General features: G+C 36.2%; 2 protein-coding genes across 5 annotated transcripts; one reads left to right on the top strand and one right to left on the bottom strand.

The window, feature by feature from the left end:
• The first annotated feature begins 4848 nt into the window (after positions 1-4848).
• On the top strand, positions 4849-13869 carry hdhd2 (haloacid dehalogenase-like hydrolase domain containing 2). Of its 4 annotated transcripts, XM_038268254.1 has the most exons (10): positions 4849-4890; positions 6396-6410; positions 9600-9709; positions 9842-9944; positions 10510-10615; positions 10785-10869; positions 11022-11187; positions 11826-11876; positions 12021-12084; positions 12577-13869. In XM_038268254.1, the coding sequence occupies exons 3-10, from the start codon at positions 9609-9611 to the stop codon at positions 12678-12680; spliced, it is 780 nt and encodes a 259-aa protein (XP_038124182.1). In that variant the 5' UTR covers positions 4849-4890; positions 6396-6410; positions 9600-9608; the 3' UTR covers positions 12681-13869. The 4 variants fall into 4 exon arrangements, with proteins under 4 accessions (XP_038124182.1, XP_038124183.1, XP_038124181.1 ...); XM_038268255.1 differs by lacking the exon at positions 4849-4890 and having other exon boundaries at positions 6377-6405; XM_038268253.1 differs by lacking the exon at positions 4849-4890 and having other exon boundaries at positions 6378-6410.
• On the bottom strand, positions 12936-22241 carry katnal2 (katanin p60 subunit A-like 2). The gene is made up of 16 exons (XM_038268257.1): positions 22144-22241; positions 21015-21085; positions 20223-20389; positions 20084-20120; positions 19876-19972; positions 19690-19788; positions 19181-19246; positions 18970-19047; positions 17646-17744; positions 16859-16922; positions 16426-16544; positions 14850-14941; positions 14658-14768; positions 13508-13670; positions 13311-13413; positions 12936-13233 (listed from the first exon to the last, which is right to left on the bottom strand). Exons 1-16 carry the CDS (start codon positions 22195-22197, stop codon positions 13094-13096), a joined length of 1560 nt encoding a protein of 519 aa, XP_038124185.1. The 5' UTR covers positions 22198-22241; the 3' UTR covers positions 12936-13093.
• Positions 22242-23327: the final 1086 nt, after the last annotated feature.

Raw genomic sequence — 23327 nt, 5'->3', positions numbered from 1 at the left:
TTTTTATCGCCAAGATAATACCCCCATCTATGTTAAATCTAAAAGACCAACTAATGCGATGCATCTGTTAGTTGTTAGTTTGATGGGACACATATGTTCTTTATTATTCCACCGGGTGATTATGTGATTAAGACTAACCCTCTTAACTGATTACAAATACGTTATTGGGGGAAAATAACAGCAATAATATATGAAAACGTAGTCAAATAAGAGTTTTAATTCAACAAGCTGTACAATGCAAGATAATTCAAGCGTTAGCATGGAGCGGTACCACTTTACACAGAGATCAGATGAGTTTTTATATGTACTTGTTGAGGCCATATTTGTGATGGAGAGTGTATGAACAGAGTTTAGTCTATTTTCATATATCAATACATATGATCAGATTTTCTAACAAGAACAAACATACCGTAGTAACCAGTGTTTGCTTTGGGAGCAGGGCTGTTAATGACTTGGGATCTACTGTAGGCCCTGCAGCAGAGAATCCACAGCAGGATGCCTGAAATAAACCCACAGCTGTGAGTGGGTGCTATACAAGGACGGCTGTATGAAGGCGCAAAAGGATGCAACCTAAAAATAAAATCTGCCCAAAAAAAAAAAAAAACAACTTTTTCATCTTTCAGCCTCTGTTGCCAGCTCCTCACGAGATTGGCTGTCCCTAAAGTTGATAGAAGATGTCACTATAGTGCCGAATTTGCATGTTTGTGTCCTGCTTTGTTTCAGGCTGTAGAATAGAAGAGTGTCAACATTAGCAACACAGAAAGTGAACAAAAGTCACATCAGAATTTAAAGTCTTTATTAACAGTTTAAACCCAAACTACATAAACCAGCTTTTTTTTTCATGTCAGATTTAACCAAAAGGCAGCAGAGACACATAGCAATCGAGGTGAACAAGGGACTGAGCCTTTCTGAAACAAATGTAGGGATTTACTGTATTTTATTTATTCTGTTCCTTAATTTTAGGTGTTACCTTGAAGTAACAGATGCCATTACAGTATATGTCAAAAAAACATGGAAGTTCCACTCTTGACCTGCTTGGACTGACTTTAACTGAAGTGAGAGACTAATAAATCAGCTAATGATCATGATTTGATTAAGTTAATTCACACTGTTTGTTTGTTTGTTTGAATGAATCACTCATGAACGACATAATTAACTCATTGACAAGTCAGAATTATAGAATCACTAATGGTGCTTAGACAAAATTAACCACAATACTTGAAATTGTGGAGTGGAGTGGAGTGTAGTGGGGAGTGCTGGCCTAGTGGCTAGAGCAGTGCACTTGTGCTCTGAGAAGGTTGCAAGTACCTGGTTCGATTGCAGAAAACTTGACACTTGGAACTAGGGGTGTAAATCACACCCATCATGGCGATTCGATTCAGTACCAATTTCCTGACCCAACAAATCGATTATTTCCGATACTCAAGAATACACCGTGATACGATTCGATTAATTGGTAAAAAAAAATTTTAACCTTACAGGCTTGACAATGTTTTAAATAAATCAGTGAAAGCTGTAACATCGTTATGAATTTTATTTGAGAAACAACAGCAAATGATAGAAGTAGCAAAGTGTTCTCCACCTAGGCCTATGAATACCTCATTCAATGAAAAATAATAAAGCCTCTGTGTTTATGAGAGTGTGTGTGTGTGCAAGTGGAAAGAGGGTAATGGCTAAAGGAAGCGAGGTAGGAGGGCAAAATAGGTTTAGCGCCACCGCAGCACGGGAGTTAGACTTACGTTCGGGAGCAAATGGATAAAAGTAGACCGGAGGAAAAAAAAACTGAATCGATACTCTTGTGGACATGTCGATGCATCGGATCGTCAGCTCTTGGATCGATGCATCAATACAAAACTTATATTATTTACAACCCTACTTGAAACACAAATATATTTCATTTTGTGGCATTAGTTATTTAAGATCATAGAAATGGCAACAATTTCTGTATAATAAGAAAAGGAACAAGACTTGAAGACCTCCTGCAGTCATCCTCAAATCATGTTAGCTTTCTGGATACTTTTTTTTATTTTCCTACTTCAGCATGATCCTGTCCTCCAACATCAAGTTAAAGCTTAACAAAGTAAAATCACATTTGTTGAAATGTGTAAGTTTTTAATGTTTCCACTGAACAATAACAACTACTGGGATATAATTTTCCAATTTATACTTTTAAAAACCTGCCAAATGTTGTGAAAGGCTGTTCATATTTTAACAACCCACTCAAAAGTATATTTTCAAGCCCCTAATGTCCAATAAAAGCCCAATGAAATGAAAACCTTCCCATTCAGGCAACCCTGCACAGCGTTACATTCGATCCCAGGGAGAAAACATTAACATCCACCTCGCTTTAAGTAATCCTCGCCTTTTTTGCATTCCTAAATGGAAAAGGAAATAACTAGGGAACTTTTGGCCCAAGTTACATGTGTGATACATCATTTGAAGACTAACACTTTCTACATTTTGAAAATATAAATGAAAGACGAGTGAAAGACTAAAACACAGCCTAACCTGCATCATTTAAAACAGGACTAAAAGCTGTTTTTTTAATTCTCAAAAATAAAAGGCATTTTTTGAATAGCAGTAAGAAAGGCAAGCTTTATAGAAAGCATATGTCATCGTATTAAATTTATTCTCCAAATGTGCCAAATTATAAAAAATTGTGCTTATTGCTTTTAGATAATAATTTGACCCCAAAAATCACATTGAACCATTTCGATTGCTACAAAACATTTGTGAAGCAAACATTTTTTTTTTTTCTGACTTTCCATCTAATTATTTAAAAGTGTGCGAAGATTCACGATCTAATCTGCAGAACACAGAATATGTAAAAGTATGCAAGGGGTAAAACAACAATTTTCAGTGATCAAAAACATGTATATATGATCACAGCTTTTTTATTTGTACTCTTGGAAATGGTAGGTATATAGATTTCAATTTTCTTAACCAAAACTTTGAAAAAGGGTGAAGGTGATGAACAATTACAGGTGCTGGTCATAAAATTAGAATATCATGAAAAAATAGATTGATTTCAGTAATTCCATTTAAAAAGTGAAACTTGTATATTATATTCATACATTACATACAAACTCATATATTTCAGATGTTTATTTTGTTTAATTTTGATGATTACAAATGACAACAAATGAAAATCTCAAATTCATCATATCAGAAAATTAGAATATTACTGAAGACCAATAAAAACAAAGGATTTATAGAAATGTTGGCCAACTGAAAAGTATGAACATGAAAAGTATGAGCATGTACAGCACTCAGTATTTAGTTGGGCCTCCTTTGGCCTGTATTACTGCAGCAATGCGGCGTGGCATGGAGTCGATCAGTCTGTGGCACTGCTCAGGTGTTATGATAGCCCAGGTTGCTCTAATAGTGGCTTTTAGCTCTTCTGAATTGTTGGGTCTGGTGTATTGCATCTTCTTCTTCACAATACCCCATAGATTTTCTATGGGGTTAAGGTCAGGAGAGTTTGCTGGCCAATTAAGAACAGGGATACCATGGTCCTTCAACCAGGTACTGGTAGCTTTGGCACTGTGTGCAGGTGCCAAGTCCTGTTGGAAAATGAAATCTGCATCTCCAAAAAGTTGGTCAGCTGCAGGAAGCATGAAGTGCTCTAAAACTTCCTGGTATGTGGCTGCGTTGACCCTGGACCTCAGAAAACACAATGGACCAACACCAGCAGATGACATGGCACCCCAAACCATCACTGACTGTGGAAACTTTACACTGGACTTCAAGCAACGTGGATGAAGTGCCTCTCTTCTTTTCCTCCAGACTCTGGGACCTTGATTTCCAAAGGAAATGCTAAATTTACTTTCATCAGAGAACATGACTTTGGACCACTCACCAGCAGTCCAGTCCTGTTTCTCTTTAGCCCAGGCAAGACGCTTCTGACGCTGTCTGTGGTTCAAGAGTGGCTTGACACAAGGAATGCGACAGCAGAAACCCATGTCTGTCATACGTCTGTGTGTGGTGGTTCTTGAAGCACTCACTCCAGCTGCAGTCCACTCTTTGTGAATCTCCCCCACATTTTTGAATGGGTTTTGTTTCACAATCCTCTCCAGGGTGCGGTTATCTCTCTTGCTTGTACACTTTTTTCGACCACATCTTTTCCTTCCCTTCGCCTCTCTATTAATGTGCTTGGACACTGAGCCCTGTGAACAGCCAGCCTCTTTAGCGATGACCTTTTGTGTCTTGCCCTCCTTGTGCAAGGTGTCGATGGTCGTCTTTTGGACAACTGTCAAGTCAGCAGTCTTCCCCATGATTGTGTAGCCTATAGAACTAGACTGAAAGACCATTTAAAGGCTTTTGCAGGTGGTTTGAGTTAATTAGCTGATTAGAGTGTGGCACCAGGGGCCATCAATTTTGAACCTTTTCACAATATTCTAATTTTCTGATATGATGAATTTGAGATTTTCATTTGTTGTTATTTGTAATCATCAAAATTAAACAAAATAAACATCTGAAATATATGAGTTTGTATGTAATGTATGAATATAATATACAAGTTTCACTTTTTAAATGGAATTACTGAAATCAATCTACTTTTTCATGATATTCTAATTTTATGACCAGCACCTGTATATTGCTGAATGTACGATTTATTTGTTTGACTTTCAATCATACCTTAGAGAAAATTAGGTGTCAAAATTGAAATTATATAATATTTTCTGGATTCTCTTTGCTAAACTTACAATAAAACAGTTAGGGTTCATTGTTTTAATATATTTCATCATGTGTTGGTTAGTAGGATAAAGTCTATGACTAAAAGGTCTTGATTTTTACCTTTAGCTGTTGTTTCTGTATCCAAACTGCTGGTGGCAGCAGTGAGCAGCTGAAAACAGACGAAGAAGAAAGATCAACAGGAAGAAGGAAGAGATCTGGGGTAGACAACCACGGAACCAGGCCGGTGGTGCATGGCGCGTGTTTTGAAGCTGCCTGTGGAGAGATGTCCTGGGCCGTGAGTAGTGAGGAAACAGGAAGCGATTCTTGTGGGATGGAAGAAGGAAATAGTGACAATGAAGGTTGGAAGATAGCAACATCAAAAAATGAGAAAAAGCGGAAAAAACAGAGATCAGTTAAAGGGGAATCTAGTTCAGAACAATCCAGTGATGATCAATCCATACATTCCACAGCACAACAAAATGAATTCAAAGTCATATTCAAAGTCGTTAATCAGGCAGACTCTTTTACAAATTGGAATCCGGTTCACTTAACAAAAACCATCAATAAACTTGTCGGAGAAGTCAGAGGTGCCAGAATTCTGTACAGTGGAGACCTGCTAATTAACTGCAGAGACAGCGCCCAGCAAGGCAAAGCAATACGTATCAACAAAATTGACGGGATAAGAGTTCAGTGCAGCCTAATGGAGAACAAAAAGATCAGCAGGGGAGTCATTGGAGGAGTTCCTCTAAAAATTTCTGAAAAAGAGATTCTGGAAAACATAAGCGGTGCAAAAGTAAAAGAAGTAAAACGGTTAAAAACAACAAGAAACGGAGAAAGATCTGACAGTTTATCGGTGTTAATTAAATTCGAAGAAGAGCAATTACCAAGCAAAGTATTCATCGGTTACATAAGCTATAATGTCAAAATCTACAATCCTCCACCATTGAGATGTTTCAAATGCCAAAAATTCGGTCACATTGCAGCAGTTTGTAAAGGGAAACAGAGGTGTGGAAGGTGTGCAGGAGAACATGAGTACGGAAAATGTGGAAAAGAAGCTAAAATAAAATGCTGTAATTGTGGTGGAGAACATACTGCTGCTTATCGCGGCTGTGAAGCAAGCAAAAGGTCTGAGGAAATTAAAAAAATGAAATTTGAGCTCGGAATAACCTACGCTGAAGCTGCAAAAAGGATCCCATCTCAGTCAGAAAAACCCAAACCTACAGTTCAACACACAGCAAATTCCAAACCTCTAGAGAAATCTCCAAAAATTGATGAAGACTCACTAATTGTTAAAAAGACAAATTTTGTTCTTTTCATGGTAGAAGTGATTAATTGTACTGCACAGACAACAAAAAAAACTGAAAAAATCAAAATAATAGTGAAGGCTGCAGAAAAATATCTGGACATTAAAGATTTGAACTGGGAGATGGTTGGAAGCATGATGGGAGGACCGATGGGACCATCAGAAACTGGCAGAATTACGATGACCTAGAGTAAATTAAAATTATATGGGCAAATGTGATTTAGTATTATGTTGGTTTAAGTTACACAGGTTTTTTTTTTTTTTTTTTTTTTTTTTTTTTTTTTGGGGGGGGGGGGGTGAATCGTTTCCTGTTTTCTTGCTTTACTCCATATCAGTTGGTGGCGGTAATGCACAATTCACAAGTCTGCCAACCGCCATAAAATCTCATAAGAAGAAGAAGAAGAAGAAGGAAGAGATCTTCTGCAGTAAGGTTAAGGAAGCATTTTGTGTGTGTTTTTTTAATCTTAGTTTTTAACATCGGTTTCGGAACTACTTTCTGATTAAACCGATGTGTTTGCAAGAGAGGATTAAATCAGATATATTTTTATTGTAGGAGACATATAAGAACTTTGATGCAGGGTTGATAATAAAATTATAATTTTTAATTTCATCTTTTTAGTGCTTGAATTGCTGATATTAGGTTGTATATTATGTATTTATGGTTTTAGTTTATTGATTTATTGAATTATTCTAAAACAAACTGAGGGGATAATCTTTTTATAATACAAATACTGCAGAGCAGTTACATTAAATTGACTTTTTCTGTATTAAAAATCAGTTTCTTTAACATTTTCTTATATGCAAACTTTTTTTAATTGAATGGTAAATTAATGTTTTTCACCTCAACATTTTCAATAGATTTGACCGATTGAAAAGTGATTTGAAGACAGTGCTTTGTTAGATGATGCACACCCCTCCAACCTTTCCACATTTAGTCCATTTAAAAACAAACTTCAGTATATTTACAGCTAACGGAAAGTTTCATTATGGTCACAATATGAGATGAATGACTCAAACTATGGTGACAAAAAAAAATAATTATAATAATACATGGTCAGTTTTTTTTTATATAATATCCATATCTCTAGCAGAGAATTGCACATCCCAGTTTCTAAACATATAAGTAGGTTGGCTCGTTCACGACCTCAACAAGTAGCAACCCATCTACACTGAGAGGCTGGGCAAGGAGAACGTTGATCCAAGCCAGAGCTACCATCCCTTTGTGGCTGTTATGAACAGAGATGGGAAGTAACGAAGTACAAATACTTTGTTACTGTACTCAAGTAGATTTTTCTGATATTTTTACTTTACTTTACTACTTATTTTTATGGCGACTTTTTACTTCTACTCCTTACATTTTTACACAAATATCTGTACTTTCTACTCCTTACATTTTAAAAAATTGGCTCGTTACTTTAGTTTTGAATCATTTCAATGGAGTTACCGTTATTATTTTTCACATAATCAATACCATATTAATTCTAATTGGATGGGAATCTACATTGCATTTGACGCACCACTACAAGATGGATCGACAGATTCGGCGGTATTCATTCGCGGCAAATCATTGCAGCTTGGTGGCGGTGGCGTTAGCATAGTAGTATGGACGACGAGATGATTGAAAATGAACACAACGGAGATCTAGTCCTATTGGCAGACATCCATTTAAAATGTAGGCAACGGCATGAAAAAAGTGGTTTCTACTTTTACTTTTATACTTTAAGTAAATTTACAAGCCTGTACTTTGTTACTTTTACTTGAGTAAAGAAGTTTAATCAGTACTTCCACTTTTACCAGAGTATTTTTTAACACAGGTATCTGTACTTTTACTCAAGTACAGTATTAGTACAGTAGTATGAAAGAGTAACAAGAGCAAGAAAGGGATTATTGAAAGCAAAGTCTTATTTGCAGTTTAACACAAAACCCTGATAAGACTGTCATCAAGGGTAATTATTTAAGTGGCAGCATCATGCTGTGGGGTGCTTTTCAGACAGGAAAGCAGGTCAGAGTAGATGGAGAGTCTGAAAAGACCAAAGGAGACTTAAGAATTGGTTCAGCTTTTATCAGGACAATAAGCATAGGATCAGAGCTATAATGTAAGGATTTAGATCACAACATATTTTCATGGTAAAGTAGTGTAAGAGTTCAAATGAAAATTTAACTGAGAAATTTTGAGAATTGATTTTCAGACCGAGCAGAGAGGTGCTAAAAGTGTAAATTAGCAGCTTTATCACAACATGTTCGCTGACAGTCTGTCATGAAATAATTTCCCTTCTGTTTAATTCATGTCTGTCATTGATATGATTTCATAGCATCTGACATTTTCTTTTTAATGATAATTTAATTTCTAGGCTCTTAGAGGAATCAGAATTTTAATTAAAAATCAGCGTTCCTATAATTGTGAGAAATAAATAGCTTATTCACTTTAGTCTTCTGCCCTTTGAGGTTCAAAATAAAAGTGCATTTTAAAGATTTCTGAGAGGATGTTTTCATTTTGGCTCAATGCACTTTCATCGTTATTCGATGTATCAGAGTGGATTTGTGTTTTGATACGTACACACCTAACCCTCCTGAAGACTTTTAGCTGTGGCAGAAGGTGGTTCTAAAGTCTTAGATTGAATGTGCTGAATTCAAATTTACGCTCCTGATTTCTTATTGCATTCAAGTGAAAACCTTTAAGATAATTCATGCCTTTCTTTCCTCTTTGCAATTATGCATTACTTTGTTTTTCACAGTCACAAATCAATCCCAGTGAAATACACTAAGGATAAGGGTTGCATTGCACAGAACATATAAAAAATATTCCAGAAATGTGAACACTCTTTTCCAAAGCACTGCTGTGGCTTCAGTTAAATTACATAAAAAGTGTGTCTGAATATAACTAGAAACAAAACTAAATAAACAAACTAAATGATTACCTTTACAACAGAATTTGATTTGATCAAATATCCCAAACGGACAATATCAGAGATTTTTACGGACATTAAACCATAATCCTATTCTCAGCTTTACATTTCCCTGACGGTTCAGTTGATCAGATGAGATAAAGGCAAATATTACAGATAGTGCCTGATCAAACGTCTGTGTGCGTGTCATCTTTAGTTGGGCATTAAGAGCATTAATTGCAGCTTCAGACTGATAACTACACGACAGAAATCCAAGCATGTCTAAATAATAGGGGATCACAGTTTAAAATCAAATACTAATAATAAAAGACAAATCTGGATTCCAGGCAGGAGTCCACACATGAAACGGGTCAGTAATCCCCTCCCAGTTTGTCCCAATGTGGGTTTTGATCAACACTATAATCTGATAAACTCTGCCATTACGGATGAGAATTATGATAAAATGGGATCTCTGAAATAATAAATAGGAGAATAAGCTTTTTATTCTGGGCAGGAGACCATAGTGATCTTTAGCTGTGATAAAAATCAGTATTTGAACCCAGAGTCTAAGCTGTTCTTAACGTTTATCTAGAATGCTCCCAAGGTCCAGTTGGTGACCTTATTGTACGGTCAGAGGTGCTTAATAATCAGTCATCAGTAAATCATTACTGACTGTTGTTTATAGGTCAGAAACAAATTGTTAAGCATTCTCAATCAGTTGCGTTTGTCTTCAGACCTCCAGAATGGCAGGGAGACGGGCTCTGAAGGCTGTGCTCATCGATCTCAGTGGAACTCTCCACATAGAGGACACTGCAGTACCTGGAGCGCAGGACGCCCTCAACAGGTAGGAGATTAGTTACCATTTTACATTTCCTGTTATTTTCAAACTCCCTGTTCAAACTGAAGGCCCCTGACTCTGCTCAGAGCAGACATTAGATGTACTTTGAGACGTCTTCTTGTGTTCTGATGTCGTTAGGCTACGACAAGCATCTGTTGCTGTGAGGTTTGTTACCAACACCACCAAGGAAAATAAGAGGAACTTACTGGAGCGACTGCAGAAACTCAACTTTGAACTCCAGGTGAAATATCAAGTTGTTTTGTTTTTTTGCCCAGTTTTGTGCAATTTTATAAGTTAAGAGAAAACCAGTTTATGCCAATGAATCTCAATAAATGTCTATAAATATAAATTAGGCATAAGACTAGTTTTCTGGCCAATTAAGCATTTATAAGTGGTCATTATATGAGGCTACCTCAGGAGGTATTGGCAGGGGGGCAAACCCTGCTCAAAGGTGAGATGGATGCAGATTATCAGCAGTAGGAATCAGGAAGTGCTACAGTTTCCGGGTAGATGCTAAGTTTATGCTGCATTTTATGGTTTTATTGGGTGTTTTATTATTTTAGATGTGTTAAAGCGCTCTAAAAAAATAAAATTAAAGTTAAGGTGGATGATGGTGATGAAGAAGTTTGGAGTTGATAAATAAATGTAGGAACTCCAACAGATGGCACGGCCCCAAAGTGTAGGCTCTGTGCCTACAGTGGAAAGGAATTAATGCTTAACATTAATCACATTGTATGTAGTCAATTTATTTAAATTATGAGTTTAACTTTTTGAACCTGGGATGCTGTTCTTTTCTGAACTGGCAGGAAAAAGAAATTTTCACGTCTCTAAGTGCAGCGAGAAGTTTGTTGGAGCAGAAAGAACACAGGCCGCTGCTGCTGGTGGAGGACAGCGCGCTGGAGGACTTCACTGGTACTTCCTGAAAGAACTAACATGTTAAAAACCTTTCTCTATTGCATAAATTCCTTTTCCCTACTGCAGTTTGTTTTCACTGCCAGTCTATTACAGTTTAAAGAAAGCAGATGAGATAAAAAAAAAAAAAAACAGCTGCAGACTGTTTGATCGTTCCTCCCTTCTGCAGGAATCGACACATCAGAGCCAAACGCGGTCGTCATCGGCCTCGCTCCTGATCATTTCAACTACCAAACCCTCAACAAGGCTTTCAGGTGGGGCAAATATTCTTTATAATTTCTACTACAGATTATAACTGTCTCATAAAAAAGTATACTTTTTTAAAAGATGTCATTTAAAACCTTAAGAATCCAAGTTATTTTATTAGAGCAATCCCTATTAATAATTTTGATCGGTTTCTTTCCAGAATGGTTTTGGATGGAGCTCCTCTTATTGCCATTCATAAGGCTCGTTACTACAAACGTAAAGATGGTTTGGCCCTTGGCCCTGGGCCCTTTGTGACAGGACTAGAGTATGCCACGGACTGTAAAGCTAAAGTAGTGGGAAAGCCTGAAGAGTCATTTTTCACACAGGTGAAGATTGTTTTTTAATACATACTTTGCTATAGTATCACTAATAAGGGGATTCCTTTGAGATCTCAGAAAGTCTGGACACGTATTCCACGTCTTGTTAATTTTGGACAGTCTACAGTGAATAATCTGTATCTGATATTGCTTTGGTGCTTTTTACTAACGACCCTTAATTTATTAACCCTGTAATGCCAAATGTATCATATTTGATAGATATGGTTTCTGAAATGTTTTGCGTCTGACACCTTTTGCATAATTTAATGGTAAAAACTTTGCTCAAAATCTTATTGTACACGATCAGATATACCTGATAACAGAGGGCAGAAGACTACACAAAAAATTATCTTGACTTATCGCATAGTAATAAATTATTAATATCAAAAATTTATTTCTGTTTTTTCTTTTTACATATTTAGTTAAAAGGCCAAATAAGGACTTCAAACCAAAAAAAAGTAATTTTCTGTTTTGTTTTATTCTTGGATCAGGCTTTAAAAAGTTCAATTAGTCTGCTCATCATATCATTCAGTCCACCCATCCAGAATCTCCAATTCCATTGATTCACACCAGAAATCTGGAAAAGTCTGGAATACTGCAATGAAATGATGTGTAGGACCTCTTCTTCTTCTTCTTGCTTTAAATAGGCATTGTCTGGTCTCGGATGCAGTCCTAATGAAGCTGTCATGATAGGAGACGTGAGTATATTTGTAACCATTTCACTGGTGCCTTCATATAACAAAACAAAATCTAATCTAATCTTCCACCAATCTAAATTCACATTCCCCTGATTTTATACGCAGCCGAGTTCTGACCCTTATTTTAACTTTGATTTCCTGCAGGATGCCAGAGATGATGTAGGCGGGGCTCAGAACGCAGGAATGTTGGGTATTCTGGTCAGAACAGGTGAGTCGAGTCACCACATTAGCTTGATCAAATGTTTCATATAACGAGGACACGCAGAAGGACTCCTTACCTTGAAATCTTCACAGCTTTCTTGTGAGAACTGCTCACTTCAGTGCATTTATGCTAAAATTCAAATAAAAAGTTGAAAGTCTTACAGGTGACACTGCAAGCATGTATGGATAGATTAAACTCTTCATGTGAAATGTGGCAGAAAAGAAACAATGCACATCCCCTAAACACTCTTTCCTTGTAGTAAAATATGATCTTCCTGAGAAGTGATGGGGAAGCTAGTTAGATTTAATGGGAAGTGAATGGAGTTAAATACATTTCATGATAGAAGGTTATTGACTAATTTGCAAGATGAGTCGATAACCTGATGACTGAGATCACCTCAGCAATTAATGTTACTCTTCCATCCTCATGTTCCTCCAAGATGTCTGAAATTATTTGGGATTTCATTTGAGCTCCAAAAAATGTGTTTTTATGCTTCAGGTAAATACAGAGACGGAGATGAGAAGAAAATTGACCCGCCTCCTTACCTGACATGCAACAGTTTTCCTGACGCAGTCGAACACATCCTGCAGAATATGCTATAAATCACCATTGGCTGCTACCCTCCAATCTCATTTGCATAAACTCTCCCACTTTGCAACAACTCTGTTGTTTCTCTGCTCTAAAATTTTTCTGAAGGAATATTTGTTAAACGAATATTAAAGCTAATGTACTGTGATCAATTTACAAATCATTTTAAACTCAGAAGAGAAATCTTTGAGCATTTTGCACATTTAAAAAAACACACGCATGCTACTTGATTTATACTCTTAAAAAAAGAAGGCAAACATTTTTTTTTTTTGCAATATGCTTCTGTTCTGCTCAACATACCAAAACACCCTCATGAAGAAATTAAATATCTGTGGTATTATAATACAAAGTAGTAAGAAACGAAAAATAAAAAGGTTTAAAAAAGAAAAAAAATTTCCAGTTTGGAGCATTATTTTCATCCTGACAGTCAAACCGACTTGTGTTTCCTCTCCCAGGCTGTGTATCTGTCCATCAGGTTTTGGGCTGACGGTTTAGTGTCTGTTAGAACCTCCAGGAAATCTGATGTTGTCACTGTTCCCAGCTCGATGATGGGCATGTCTGTGTCTGCTGTGGATGAGAATCACAGCAACCTGAACAGTTGAAGGGATCACCATTTAGAAATGTGTGGGAATTTTTTTATTCACCATCATGATGCGACTCCAGAGCATCAAAAATCTTGCGAACTGGTCTCATGGCGGCTTCCTTACACGTTAATCTGATATCAGAGCCAGAGTATCCCTCCATCTGCTGTGTCAGAACAAAAAAATTAAACTATTTTATTCCTGATTTAAATATATCTCATAATATGAATGCTGATATTTGCCTGTAAGCTATAACTCACCTCTGCTAGCTCTTTGTAGTCTAATTCAGTCTGTAGTTTCACACCTCCAAGGGAGCTGAGGGGAGGCAGCCAATGAGAGATCATGGCTTGGCGAGCTGCTGAGGAGGGAAGATTCACTAGAATCCTTTTCTCTAACCTCCTCAACATCCCGTGGTCCAGCTCCCTGAAACAAGAGAAAGAGGGAAAAAAAACAGCTGATATCTTTATCATCTCACTTACGAAGATCTTAATTTTTTTTTCATGATTTAACCTCAGACAATTTTATTTGGATTTTATTGGATAGATCAACATAAACTTGAGCAGAATTGTTGAGTGGGGGGAAAAAAGGTTCTAACAGAGCTTTTGATCTTTGAAAAAAAACATTTACATTTTTGAAATGTTTAGATACAGAAGTCCCACACAGATATTTCTTCTTAAAAATACTCTAAGAACTAATCATTTTTTGTCCACTATTCAACCATGCCCTATTTTGTTTTCATCTATTACTTAAAATCTCAATGAAAATACACTGAAACCCGATGTAAGGCCATATTTCTACTGGGGGAGTGGTGGCCTAGTGGTTAGAGCATAGAGCTTGAAATCCTGAGGTTGTGAGTTTGAAACCACTCCCACAGACTGCCACTCTGGGTCACTGAGCAAAGACCCTTAACCCCACACTGCTCCCTGGGAGCCCCAAAATGGCAGCCCACTGCTCCCAAAGGGGATGGTTTAAATGCTGCGAGTAAGTTTCAATGCTCTGTGGGCAGTTGGAGTTTTTTCTCTCCACTGTCGCTACAAGCATGCTTAGTGTGAGGGATTGCATTCGAGTCAAATGGTCGATTCAATCAACTGGTTTTCCTTAGATAGAAAACTTTGAATCAATTTGGCTGTATGACCTGGTGCCTTGAGATGACATATGTTGTGAATTGGCGCTATATAAATAAACTGAATTGATTTGAATTGAACTGTACTTGTGACAGCATAATGACAATAAGGCAGTGTAAAAAACAAAGGATGCTTTTGTAAGGTTTTTACTTTGATATTTCACACTTCTTCTTTTACAACATAAAATAGTGGAATAAATAGAACAAGAGTTGCGTGTAACGCAGACACTAATAGTCACTAATAGAATGAATACCATTGTATAAAGGTGTATGCGTTGCAGCGTTACCAGGGCAGGTTGGAGGCAGCAAGAACAAACACAAGGTCTTCTGATGTAGCAAGCCCATCCATCTGAATCAGCAGCTCCGTCTTTATCCGCCGACTCCCTTCATGCTCTCTCCTGCAAACAGACACATGGTTTCTGTCCGGTTTAGGTTGACATGACTCACACGATGAGGTGTTTTGAGTCTTCAGCCGATACCCTAAACTGGTTCCTCTTTGGCCCATCACTGACTCCAGCTCATCCAGGAAGATAGTGGATGGAGCGTGGTACCTTGCCAACTCAAAAAGAACCTGCAAAAACAAAAACATGTTTAGGTGTAAAAACAAACTGGGCATCTTTTATTTGTTTTATCAATAAATGTTAAGAATAGAAATCCCTCAAGAAACAAATTTATATCAACAACTATTGACAGTAAGAGAAACTGATACATATTTCAAATGTTTATTTTGGCTCTAAAGGAACAGGCTGATAATTAAGTTTTACATATTTTTTAAATCAGTAAGTTTCGACCCAAATTAGCTTAATTTGAAATGTATAAAAATATTGTTCAGGTCAGTAACCAGAACTTGTTGTGTATGGATGCATCATGCGGGCTTCTCTTCTAAAAAAAATCTCACCTATGTAACTTGAAAGGGTCGGATCTGTCACTGAATGGGTCATGTGACCCAGAGCACCGCTTTACGGCAGTCAGAGCCTCACTTAAACATGAGAGCTAACTGAAGGAGATTATTTAATCTGCCAGTTACATCCCTAGTAGCGACGCAGCGACTTTAAATGAATACAAGCATTACCTTTTAAGGGGAATTAGAGAAATACACAGAGATGGGTAGAGTATCCAAAAATTGTACTACGGTAAAAGTAACAATACTTCATTCATATTTTACTCAAGTAAAAGTAAAAAGCAGGCATCCAAGAAATGAATCAAGTAAGAATGAAAAGGTATTTAGTAAAAACTCTACGCAAGTAATGAGTAACTAATCGACTTACCGTACTATAAAAGATAACTACCGTAATTTTATGTTTTAGAAAATACTGTTAAGTTATGTACACAATCTGGTGTTTCAAAAAAAATTATTTATATAAAAAAATAAACATACAGTAATTACATAGTTACAAATGTAGGTGTCATGAACACTCTTCAAAATACATTAAAAAAATGTAAAATTATTGATACAGTATGTTAGAACAGGGTCAGTCACAATATGTTTTTTACTGTATTTTCAGATTCAACAAATGGAAAAAAAAATCTAAACCAAAAAGCCTTAGAGAAAGTGTTTCTCTTAATTGTGCATATTTGTTTGAAACAAGCTTGTTTTCAATAAGTTACTGACAGTAGATGAAGTAGCTAGAAACTTTCCTCAAGTAAGAGTAGTGACATTTTTTATATATTTAATTCAAATTACTTTCAATTCAGTTTATTTATATAGTGCTGATTGACAACACATCATCTCAAGGCACTTTCCAGTTCACCAGATCATGCAGTCAAATTGATTCAAAGTTTTCTATCTAAGGAAAACCAGTTGATTGCATCGAATCAGTGACTTGAATGCAATCCCTCACACTAAGCATGCTTGTAGCAACAGTGGAGATTACTCAAATAAAAAGTAGAAAGTACAATGCTGTAAAATATTTAAAAAGTTGTTCTGTTTTTATTACTCAGGTAAATGTAACTACGGTAAGTAAATATAACTGAACCATGTCTAGAAATATATCAATTTTTCAAAACAAATCCTCATTTATTGAGGAGCAATCTCCATTCTGCATGAAGACCTACCCGGACCAGCTTTTCCGAATCGCCTCTCCATTTACTGACGATGCTGGAGGCGGAAATGTTGAAGAAGGTTGTCCTACACTCTGTAGCCACAGCCTTGGCCAGCATCGTTTTACCTGTGCCTGTGTGTATGTGAGACATGAAAACAAGCGTTTAAATCATTTCTCTAATGGTAGAAAAGGTGTACCTGGTTTTGTATGATTTACTGAAGCCTTTTCCAGGTATGAAGAAACACAGGAAAAGGAAAAGTTTGGGATTTCCAAACTTTAGTTTAAATGTTTATCTACACAAACATCCAGTAATATATCCTTCAAACAATTCAGATGTAGAGTATTCTTTTAATTAATCTTTTAATATTCTCTCACAAGTGATTGAGATATCCAGAAATCTGAGTCAGGAATTTTTACATGAAAAATGTGAATAAGAGCAGTGTTACCTGGGGGGCCATAAAGCAGCAAGCCCTTCCATGGTGATAAGATGCCTGTAAACAGCTGAGGGTACTGTAAAGAGGGCAAATTAAACAAAAAGAGAATCAACAGCGGGGTGGGGGGGATTTAGTCTGAGAAAGCTATGAACATTAGCTTCACAAACCATCTATAAATCTCTGTTGTTGAATATTTTCCTAACTACAACAGCAGCCGACTTATGTGCAGGTGAAGGCGTTGAAGCGCATGGGAATCTGAGTCAGTGCTCCAAATGCCATGAGGCACAAATTAGTCTGAATTTTAGGTGGTGAAGCGACTCAAATCAAATGCGCCTGACCTTATAAGACGGAGAATGAATAATAATGGAGACAGAAGTTAGGGACCACAGAGAGGTGGTTTTATTCAATAAAAGAGTCTAACACCATATATGTAAGAAGATAGACACATCAGTCCTCATCTTCATCTGAAAATGTCAAGAGGATGCAAGCTGATTTGATGTCAACAGAAAGGTCTGTATGATGATGATAAAAATGTGTGTATGATGGTTATCTATACACAGAGGCAAAATTGTCTGAGCCTGCCTGGGTATGGTAAATTCTACATGGCCTTCCATGTTTGTGCATCCCCTCCACCTCTCTGTCTATCCATCTGTGTATACGAGTTGCCATAAGATCCCAGATATAGATTTAATGTCAGTCTAATAAACTGACCTGACCCCTCTGCCCTGCTCCTCTTTAAGCCCCTAAAGGAGATGTATTCAGAATCGAAATACCAGCCATGGCTAGGTGCCGGGCTCACCTTAATGGGATAAACGACGGCCTCTTTGACTAATCGCTTGGCATCCTCCAGGCCGATGATGTCCTCCCATCTCACATTTGGGTTGTGCAAATAGATGTCCTTTAGGGGTGAACACACACAGACACAAACAGTGAAGGATGCATTCGGAAGGAAATGTTGTGGGTCAATTAGGATTCTAAAGAGGTGTCCTTTAGGATGAAAGATCATTTAAGTAATATAGATAGAAGAATAGGCCTTCTTTAATACAGCAAAGCAGCGTGTTTACAGCATAGCTCTTTACTGCTCTCTGGTGGACTGAGTCAGAAACATATTTTAATGCAAGCTATTAGGTGATCTGAAGGTACTGTACGTCTAAAATAAAAATCTGAAAATTATTTTAAAAAATGCTTTTTTTGTCATTTATTTCAGAAAATGAAACTCTATTATAGATACTTTTCACATAGACCAAAATCTTTCCAGGCTTTAGTTCTTGTAATTTTAGCAATAATGGCTTAAAGTAGGTAAACCCCCAGTTATGCATGTAAGAATGTGACAAATATGACAAAAATATATATTAAAAAATATGTTTGAGGTTTCTAAAACTGATTTTGTTTCCATTTACTTAATACTAAATACAATTATTGCATCAGTACAGCATAGCTTTGGTAAGGTGAGCCTGTGGCACCGCTGAGGTGTAATGGAAGTTAAAAATGATTGGATAGCAGCTTTTAGGTCATCTGCATTGTGGGTCTTGTCTCTCATCTTCCTCTTGCCATTCCTTCATAGATTCACTATGGAGTTCAGGTGAGCCAAGCACATGGACACCATGTTTTTTAAGCAGCTTTTGGTACCTTCGGCAGTGCAGGCAAATGCATAGTGATGCTGGAAAAGGAAATCAACGTATCCATAGAAAATGTCAGCAGAAGGAAGAATGCAGTGTTTTAAAATCCCCCTGTAGATGGCTGCTTGTACTTTTATATGAAAAGAGGTCTTTAGAAGCCTGACAATCCAACAGAAATTCATTTTCTCCTTAATCCAGGTAACCCTATGTAGGATATATGTGTGTGTAGTGGTTTTTGATGTACAGACTCTAGTTTGTACATTCCTTAAGGCTTTGTTTCTTTTGCACTTTATCCTTCCACTCAACGTTCAATGAATATTTAATAAACAACCAACTTCTATAACAGTGACTTTGTGTGGCTTACCTTCCTACTGCAGATGGTGTCCAGTCTGCAGTGTTTCACATCATATCACACATTTGGACCCATGTCTAAATATTAGTGGAGTCTGTGTATAAACGTCCCTATATGTACTGTTTTGAACCTGCGTCTGTGTGTGTAAGTACCTCACTAATGATTGCAGCAAGTTCCTTCATTTCACCGCTGATCCCAGAGAAGCCACTAAGGGGCTTTAGCAACCGCTCCTGCAAAGTAAAAAAAAAAAATACAACCAACACTACTTTAAGTAATATGCTTACATTAATGCTCCCTTTAAAATTATATTTAGTATGAAATCATAATTAAATGATTTCTTTGTTTTCTCTGGGGTGTAATTACCATGTGGTCTGAGTGAACAGCTAATCCATTGACAGGATCGTGGAGCGCCGCTTTGCCATCAGTCATCTGGACCAAAAGACAACTGCTCAATGTTACATAATCGCACGAACAAAACAATGTTTTTTTTTCGTCGTGATTTAATCTTAGATTTTCCAATGAGTTTCTGCAGTAAAACTGGGACCTTTTAATAAAACACAAAATGTTAGGAAATGCACTAAAGAATCCAAGATTAGTACCACTGTTTACCAAAGTAGAATGTTTGTAATCTATAAAGAAACAGAAGATTTTTTCACCAGCACAGAATTTACTTCAGGCAGTTTTCAAACATTAATCAAAGTGTGCTTAAAGGTGTTTTTCCTTAAAAGCTATTTTCTTAGATTCAAAAACGTATTACAGCTCATGGCTCTGGTTGCTTTTAATTCATATTTCATTTCTGAAAAGAGTATATCAGATAGAAAGTGTAGAAAAGCCTAACTGGAAGGATTATTGTGTTATTACTTCCTCTGTACCTTCCTGCTTGAGGCGCTCCTCTCAGCAGGTCCATTTTTGATGGAGAACGTGTTGAAGCATAAATCCAGAGACTCAGGTCCCACTGAGGTGTTGTTTTCCTGTAAAAAAAATATAATTTCATATTTGTTTTACTTTTTTTAGGCAGTTTATGTAATGTTTATTTTTTTAGTTTTTAGTTTTTTTACATGTGAACTAGCAGCTATCTTCTTGGCTGAATTTCCAGTTGGTGCTGATGAGCATTGGATGATTTTGGGAAGAGGCTTCAGAGCTGACTGAGGACTCCTGTCACAGAAACAGAAAAAAACATTTAAACCCCTTAGGATGTGAGAATAATTAGAAAAATCCATGATAAAAACTGGAAAATTTTGTTTTTTTTATAAAGATCAGACTTACTTCTTCACTGCAGCGCTTTTTGCCAGTCTGCTTTCACCTTTACACAAAAAGATATATATTTCAAGAAAAGAAAAGGCTTATGATGCTTGACTAATCTGGGCTTAGAGGATGACTTCAGTGCACCGAGTCCGTCTCACACCTGCTTCTGCTGCCTTCCTGATGAGTTTAGGATACTTCTGGAATTTGCCGTAGTGATAAATCTCGTACTCCATGAGCACCATCTCCAGATCAACGTTATCACAAACCTCAAATTTCCTCACGTTTCCGTTCGTCTCATGATCCAAAGTTACTGCAGCCGATGTATACCTGCTCGGTGAATACCAGAGCACGTGTTAGATTTCCATTTTACACAGACAAGATGGCAGTTTTTTGTTAGTTTAGCATTTAAAAAAACAAAACAAATTCCCATTAGCCCTATTGTTAGTTCTTCTAATTCACTATTGGAAATAAATACATGTTTGTTTTTTTTTTTGTTTGTTTTTTTTATCATTCAGAGTATCTCTGTACTTCTACTTTGTAATCATTATTTTTTTTCCCCTGGACATTACATTAGTTTAATGACTTTCCTTTTTTGCATCCTGTCATGGAAGTCTATAATAATATCTTTGGTTGCTTTTCAGAGTTAGTGTCAGATTTACTCTACAAACAGGGGAAATTTGACTTTACTAAATAAAGAAGTGAAAAACCAATCTCCCTTTTCAAGCAGCAAACTGGAGGGACAGATTGCAATTCAACATAGGGGATATTAGGCATTAAACATAATTTATCATAATGTCTGTACACAGATATACACACAAACATATAAAGCCTAACCTGCATTTTTTAACCTGTTTCTAACAAGGTTAGGATGAACTGTTCAGAAGCCATATATTCTAATAAAGCTCAGTCTTAGATAATAGCAGCTGTACCAGAGTAATTAATTCATACTGACCCTTGTTCAAGCAAATATTGGTAGATAAGAACAAGAAGGCTCTTCTTCCTCATCTCAGTCCTCAGCTTATCCTGCAAAAGAGCAACAGCAAAGTATCAGATCTGCAAGACTGCTGCTTTCATAACTGCTATACAGTTGTTTAAAAGTCTACATACCCTCCCATTAAAGAAAATGATAAATTCACACTAGTAGTTAAAGTATCATAAAACTGAAAAGTAAAGAATATACTTTGAATATAAAATTTTATAAAATATAATTTAAAAAAGCATATGTTTAATAAGAATCAGTCTTTATATGTTATGTTGTGTAACTAGATAATTGTTTTTATTTACTCATTTCTATGGCTGATCAATTAATTGGATTAATCATGATTAATCAATTATTGATATAACTAAAGAATGACCTACCTAAATAAACAAATAATTAAATTGAATTTTAAGCTTTACCAAACCCTAATATGTGATTTTTGCATTTCATTCTTGAAATTGATATTAAACTGATTTTTTCCATTTTAAATCATAATAGATATATCGCTTATAATCTTTATGTGTTCTTTCAATTCTGTCTAAATTTGCAGGAAGACAATGATTTGTTTAACTATTGTTTGGATCCTAACAATTATAGGTGCCAGTTTTTTACAGGTGATCCAATAAATGAGTGATTATATCTAGGTTACTCCAAAAAAAAATGGGCTGAAAAGGCTAAGTTACTAATTTATTCCAAATCTCCTCTAAAAAAATAAAAAATAAAAAAACACACACAAAAACATAATATATAAGCTACCAGAACGTTCATGTCAGAACGCAAAAGTTGCCAGCAGGGGGAGACAAACCATCACAAATCTCAAATGTTTTTCACGGTTTCTAGGCAACCAGAGAACGCTGATTTAGACTAGCTAACAGCTAATTTAAGCTAGCGACCAAACTTTGCAAGTGCTGCTTGTTTAAAAGAAACTAATATGTTTTCATACTTATTCTAGGGAACAAATTGTAATTTGAACCTTATTCGCTGATATCCAGGCATAAATGGCGTCCCAAAATATGTTACAAAAACAAACCAGCTTTCGGATGTTTTCAATATCCTACCTGATAGCATATGGATATGAAATATACAAAGAAATAAAACTCACTGCCTCTCGAGCCTCATGGGCGACTTTCATAGACTGGTAAGACAGTTCCATCATAATGCTGAAAAACTGCCACAAAACGACGGCGCGGCTGCTGGTTACCATGGATACCGTAGTATGGGACACGGGTGTTGGGACGTCACAGGAAACCAAAAGTATTATATATTAAAACATTTTATTTTAGAGCTCCTGGAGAAAATATGACGCTCCCATTTGTCTTTGTTTTGATAAAAACATTTCTAAAGAAACAGAGAAAAGAATTAGTGGTAAAACTTCCAACACAGCTGTCCAAAGAATCCTTAAGAAAAAACAATTTAAATAACAATTAAAATAGTTATGCACCCAAACTGTATAAAAACTGATGTTTTTACATTAACTATAATTTTTTTTATATAACCAGTTATAATGGCAGCAGAAACTTACATTTCTGCTAGATTTCTCAGTTGATGGTTTTATGTTTTTCTTTAAAGATATTTATATAAATGAGTAATGCTCCTAATAATTTTTGCAGTGTTAAAGTAATGCCAATCTAAGTGCATTTGGTCCCATTCTGAATTACTCTCTACATAATGTATATCTTACTCCAGTTGTTGTAATAACTAGGAGTCAATGTACTTTGACATTGCATATTTAACACTGTTGAATTAACTATGATTTATCTTTCATTCACACAGTGCTTTGGGAACATGGTATTCCCGACTCCAAATTAAAACTTGAAGCAAATTCTAGGTTGCTGATCTCATCGGATAGTTAAAGAGTGTGCTAGTTTTATTCCAAGTCATCTTTATTTTTCTCTATTTTAAAGTATAGGCATTTTTTCCACTGAAATGCTTTTATAATAAATTAGAGCTTTTAGGCCAACTCAGTTTGTTCAACTCAAACCCAAAGAGAAAATATTTATGCATGAAATAAAAAATTATGTAGTGTTGACTACATTTCCTGTCCTAAAGGTCTTAAAATCACAGCGGTTTATTTACAGTCTTAACAAATATTAAACACCCACATAATCAAAACAGAATTGATTTTATTCAGATTTGTATATTCATTAGGATCAGTTTCAATCTTTATATTGCACAGAAATACAGCAATATGTTCCTCACACATGTGCATGTAAACTGATTCAGTACAGTATAACCAATGATTCATCATTATGTTAGAAAAGCAGGCTGGTTTCTCAGAGATACTGG

This window comes from Cyprinodon tularosa, unplaced genomic scaffold (assembly GCF_016077235.1).
Source record: "Cyprinodon tularosa strain WSP-4 unplaced genomic scaffold, ASM1607723v1 ctg7, whole genome shotgun sequence".
Classification (NCBI taxonomy): Eukaryota; Metazoa; Chordata; class Actinopteri; order Cyprinodontiformes; family Cyprinodontidae; genus Cyprinodon; species Cyprinodon tularosa.
Note: the sequence above shows the minus strand (reverse complement) of the source record. Positions and strands in the feature narration are given on the sequence as shown.